Raw genomic sequence first — 6,000 nt, forward strand, 5'->3', positions numbered from 1 at the left:
GAATAAAACCCAGTCCCATAACCTTATATTTGTCTACTGATTAGTTACCCAATTACCTGGTAAGGGGGCATATCCTGCTGGGATCCTGTACTGTAGCCACTGGGGGAGGGTTTGGGTAAATAGGGGAGTCCTGACCATTTGTTGCCCTGTGCAGATTATCGCGGCCCAGGAGGAGATGCTGAGGAAGGAGCGGGAGCTGGAGGAGGCGAGGAAGAAGCTGGCTATGATCAGGCAACAGCAATACAAGTTCCTTCCATCGGAGCTGCGCGAGGATTCTCACTGAGGGCAACTGCCACTCACCCTGCCCCTGCCACGCCCCCAGCTGACTATTCCTAAAGCCAATCAGCAGCCTCCTGGCACCCTAGCGCCTCCTGCTGGGAGAGGTTGGTGTTGCACTTCATTCCTGTTACATGAACGGTTCTCTCAGCCCAGAGGATCCAGTGGCTAATGGTCCAATTCTGTCTGTGCCTTATTCCTATTGCTGCTACTGGTGTCCTATTGCCCTCCTTGTTACCTCTTATTAATCTCATGCTGCCCCAATGCCTTATTGCCTGTCCCTGCTGCATTTGCCTTATGCTTCTTTCCATGCAGCCCTGGGATGGCATTTGTGTACCCCTGCACTTGCATGTGGGGGTTCCTGTGCTGCAAAGTGCCTGAATATGTGCAATCATTGTGTTACTGTGTGGCTGCACCTTCCAGTAAGTGTATAAATGAGTAACAAGCCTCACATTTCTATGGGAAATTCTCTATTTTTATGTTGCATAATATTTGGATTTTTAGCTGTATTTAGGTGCCTCCTGCGCCCGCCCACATGTGTGGCTTTACCACAAGTATTACACTCAATAAATATCTAAACTTCATGTGTGTGTGTGTGTGTGTGTGTCCCTTCCTTCCAAACCTGCTGATCTCCCACTCACCTGCTTCTCTCCAACATTCCAGTGAAGCCTCGAAATCTCTGTACAGACTATGAGCAAACTTAGGGACTGTTCCTGCTGAACAGGGGAATAACTATGCTGACATAACTCAGCCTTGTGTCTTTATATGGTCACAGAACAACCCCTCAGTGACTTCTAATATCCTTATCATTTACAGTAGGGGGTACATTATCCCTTATAATACATGAGTGATACTCAGAGTTCCCTGTATAACTCAGCCTGCAGCCTTGTGTCTTTATATGGTCACAGAACAACCCCTCAGTGACTTCTAATATCCTTATCATTTACAGTAGGGGGTACATTATCCCTTATATTACATGAGTGATACTCAGAGTTCCCTGTATAACTCAGCCTGCAGCCTTGTGCCTTTATATGGTCACAGAACAATCCCTCAGTGACTTCTAATATCCTTATCATTTACAGTAGGGGGTACATTATCCCTTATAATACATGAGTGATACTCAGAGTTCCCTGTATAACTCAGCCTGCAGCCTTGTGTCTTTATATGGTCACAGAACAACCCCTCAGTGACTTCTAATATCCTTATCATTTACAGTAGGGGGTACATTATCCCTTATAATACATGAGTGGTACTCAGAGTTCCCTGTATAACTCAGCCTGCAGCCTTGTGCCTTTATATGGTCACAGAACAATCCCTCAGTGACTTCTAATATCCTTATCATTTACAGTAGGGGGTACATTATCCCTTATAATACATGAGTGATACTCAGAGTTCCCTGTATAACTCAGCCTGCAGCCTTGTGTCTTTATATGGTCACAGAACAACCCCTCAGTGACTTCTAATATCCTTATCATTTACAGTAGGGGGTACATTATCCCTTATAATACATGAGTGATACTCAGAGTTCCCTGTATAACTCAGCCTGCAGCCTTGTGTCTTTATATGGTCACAGAACAATCCCTCAGTGACTTCTAATATCCTTATCATTTACAGTAGGGGGTACATGATCCCTTATAATACATGAGTGATACTCAGAGTTCCCTGTATAACTCAGCCTGCAGACTTGTGCCTTTATATGGTCACAGAACAACCCCTCAGTGACTTCTAATATCCTTATCATTTACAGTAGGGGGTACATTATCCCTTATAATACATGAGTGATACTCAGAGTTCCCTGTATAACTCAGCCTGCAGCCTTGTGCCTTTATATGGTCACAGAACAACCCCTCAGTGACTTCTAATATCCTTATCATTTACAGTAGGGGGTACATTATCCCTTATAATACATGAGTGATACTCAGAGTTCCCTGTATAACTCAACTTGCAGCCTTGTGCCTTTATATGGTCACAGAACAACCCCTCAGTGACTTCTAATATCCTTATTATTTACAGTAGGGGGTACATTATCCCTTATAATACATGAGTGATACTCAGAGTTCCCTGTATAACTCAGCCTGCAGCCTTGTGCCTTTATATGGTCACAGAACAACCCCTCAGTGACTTCTAATATCCTTATCATTTACAGTAGGGGGTACATTATCCCTTATAATACATGAATGATACTCAGAGTTTCCTGTATAACTCAGCCTGCAGCCTTGTGCCTTTATATGGTCACAGAACAACCCCTCAGTGACTTCTAATATCCTTATCATTTACAGTAGGGGGTACATTATCCCTTATAATACATGAGTGATACTCAGAGTTCCCTGTATAACTCAGCCTGCAGCCTTGTGCCTTTATATGGTCACAGAACAACCCCTCAGTGACTTCTAATATCCTTATCATTTCAGTAGGGGGTACAAAGTACCAGACTATTGTATGTATTTAGGGAACCCTAGTAACTGGGGTTGTGTGTAAGTGTTGGGGTCTCCCTGTACAGCAGAGAGTGGTGGGCAGTATGCCAGTAAAAATGATGGCTGATACCAATGGTGGGAGGAAAAGGGCAACAATGTAGGGAGGTTGGTATTTTATTGTAACCATTACCCTACATCCCGCGCTGTTAAGGGAACAGTAACATCAAAAAATTAAAGTGTTTTAAAGTAAAAAAAAATACAACCCAGTGTTGCACTGGTAAAAGGGGTGTGTTTGCTTGAGAAACACTTCTACAGTCAGGCACATAAATCTTTGGACAGAGACAACTTTTCTCTAATGTTGGTTCTGTACATGATCACAATGAATGTTAAATGAAACAACTCGGATGCAGTTGAACTGCAGACTTTCAGCTTTAATTCAGCGGTTGAACAAAAAGATAAAGTGAGGAACTAAAGCCTTTTCTCTAGTCGGCCCTCCAGTGCAGACGTGTGGCTTATGTCCAGATTCACCTCTGGAGGCGGGACAGAAGAATTGCTCTCTTGGCCCCTCCCCCTGGTTATATAGGCTCCACCTCTGTTCCCCAGTTCTTTCTCCTGCCTCGGAAGTGAAGGAGAAGAAATCCATACATTCATTTTTTTTTTTTGTTAAATTGTATTCTTAGGTTATATTTTCTACAACAGATGATGGAGGCTTGTGGCAGTGTCTCCCTGCATTATTCAAGGTTCCCTCTTTGTTGGCTTATAGAAACTAGTGCAACAGCACACGAGATTGTGTAAGCAACACTGGAGCCGGCTACACAAGGGTATACGGTACTACCTACTAGCCCAACATCGATATGATCGCACTACACAAGGGTATACGGTACTACCTACTAGCCCAACATCGATATGATCGCACTACACAAAGGCCAAGGTATACGGTACTACCTACAAGCCCAAGACTAATTGCACTAAAGTTCTGGAGTAAGGTAGGCTGTGCCACCTCACCTTCCAGACAGACCAATCAGACTTCTGTGCGGAGCAGCCTGAGAGCTGTCAGTAAGTAAGTGCACAAGGTGAGCGCCTAACTTGCACCCAACGCATAGAGCGCATTGCAGAGTGTTTACCGCTATCAGCCGAGCCATTTTTTGAACTAGTCACGGAGCAAGCTGCAAGTGCAGAAAGTTTGTGGGTTGTAAAGAAAAGAGCGCAAACTTGCAACTCACTTCTCTAATAACTAGAAGGAAGCGACGACGTACAGCGCTCAGGGTGTCTGGGTAAATTGCTTCTTTCTCTGTCGTCTCAAGGGGGACACAGGGACAGATGGGGTTAAGCTCAACCCTCTAGGAGGCAGGACACTTAGAATAAAAAAAGAAAAAGGGGCGTGCCAATACCATGGCTTAACCCAACCTAGAACTAAACCATTCAGTTTTTAAGTGTCCTGCTTCCAAGGAGGATGGACAAAAATTCTTCAATGAAGTATTTTGTCAGAATACTGGCAAATGAGGTTTTTCATCCGGAGCAGGGCTACCTGTATCCTTTGTGATGTGCCTCCTACGAGGGATGCCCACCGGAGTCACTTCTAGCATTAGCTATACTGACAATCCTGGCAAGACATGCCTGCATTCCGTTATGGGAGAGCAGAGGGTCTAACCGGTGCGGCAAAATTGTGAGTATAACCCCTTCTCAGTGGTTTAACCTCTGCTGGCTCTCCCTCCCCTTCCATCACCTACTACGGCTGCAAATACAGCGCAGGCTTGGAAATCAGTCCTGCCCGCCGGTCTCGCCCCTTGCCTCACTGCTACTAGCGCATTACTGCCGTGCGCGATACGGGGGCTTCCCCCCCTTGCGCTCTAGGTCCTTCTCTCTCTTCTTCGCCGCCGCTGCGATGCGGAGGAGGAAGGGACGCGCCATGCGTTCCAGCGCCATTTTGTTTTGCGCTCCAGGTGGAACGCATGGTTAGGCGCGCTTTCTCAGGAGGCGGCTCCTAACTCCCTCTTCCTTCCTTCTCCTTCGCGCCGACTGCTCACCACGCCGGCGCACTTCTGAGGGCTCGTAACTGCAGGGGGCCACAGGTCAGAGGAGGAGATCTCCCCACTGGACGCGCGCAAGTTAACCCTTCCATTTCCAGGGTACAGCGCATTACAGCCGTGCGCAATTAACCCTTCCATTGCCAGGGTTCAGCGCATTACAGCCCCAAACAGTACCATTACTACCATTCAGCAGGTAACTCAGACACCGCTATAATGGCAGAGGGTAAGTCAGGGGGACTTTTCCCTAGGGCAGGGGGGAGAGCACCAGCAAAAGCAGCAGCACAAATTACATATTTCACCTGCAAAAACTGCCAGGCTAAAATAAAAGGAGGTCAAGGTGAGCCCCTCTGCAGGTCTTGCAAAAAGGGGGTGTCTTCTGATCCTACTCAGGTAGACAACCCTGATCCTGGTGACAGCACGGGGACTCCGGGGGGGACCCCCACTCCTGAGGTCTCTGTCCCAGACCCCTCCCCCGGACCCTCTACTGAGCCTCCAGCCCCCTTTGGGCGCTTCAACTTTCTCAGTCCTTAGCTTCCTTACAGAATCTCCCATCCATTGCTGATACTCTAGGTAAAGCCTTGGCCAAGCTGGACCATAAATCCAGCGGCAAACGCAAAAGATCGGAGAAGTCCAAGGGCCACATTAGTACCCATACTCCGTCCGAGGATTCCGCCTCTGGAGGGGAATCCTCTCACTCCGACGGTGAATTGCCCCCTTCCGAGTTCTCTTCGGACGCAGAGGAGGTCAACGAGGAGTCCGCGGGCCGTGACGTTCAACATGACGTCGATCGCATTATTCAAGGGGTTACCGAGATTCTCAAGGTTACCCCTTCCACGGAATCTCAATCTCAATCATCCAGCTTGTTTAAGAGGCAACATAAGTCTTCCCTCTGTTTCCCCTCTCATGAACAACTTCTAAGCATTGTTCAGGAGGAATGGAACTTTCCAGAACGTAAATTTCAGGCTACTCGGAAATTTTCGAAATCCTATCCCTTCTCTAGGGATCTGGTGGACAGGTGGTCCTTGCCTCCAACTGTGGACGCCCCGGTCTCCAGACTTTCGAAGTCCACGACACTACCCGTTACCGATGCGGCGGCCTTTAAGGATCCGTCCGACAGACGTCTCGAGGGGTTCCTCAAGGCTGTCTACTCTTCCGCGGGTTCTACCCTTCGTCCCGTGCTAGCTTCGGCCTGGGTGGCCAGAGCCATCCAAGCATGGGCAGAATCTATTTTTTCCGATCTGCAGGATGGCGTTCCCAGGGTCGACCTTATAGAATCCGTA

General features: G+C 47.5%; 1 protein-coding gene across 2 annotated transcripts in view; it reads left to right on the plus strand.

Annotated features, from left to right (window-relative positions):
* LOC733283 (talin-1) overlaps positions 1–860 on the plus strand; it is a 97,272-nt gene extending 96,412 nt beyond the window's left edge. For both annotated transcript variants that reach the window (XM_041570960.1, XM_041570962.1), the window contains one exon: positions 155–860. In XM_041570960.1, the coding sequence (XP_041426894.1) occupies positions 155–283 (129 nt within the window). In that variant the 3' untranslated portion in view covers positions 284–860. The remainder of the gene's footprint in view (positions 1–154) is intronic.
* The last annotated feature ends 5,140 nt before the right edge of the window (positions 861–6,000 follow it).

The sequence above is a fragment of the Xenopus laevis genome, chromosome 1L (assembly GCF_017654675.1).
Source record: "Xenopus laevis strain J_2021 chromosome 1L, Xenopus_laevis_v10.1, whole genome shotgun sequence".
In the NCBI taxonomy this organism is placed as follows: domain Eukaryota; kingdom Metazoa; phylum Chordata; class Amphibia; order Anura; family Pipidae; genus Xenopus; species Xenopus laevis.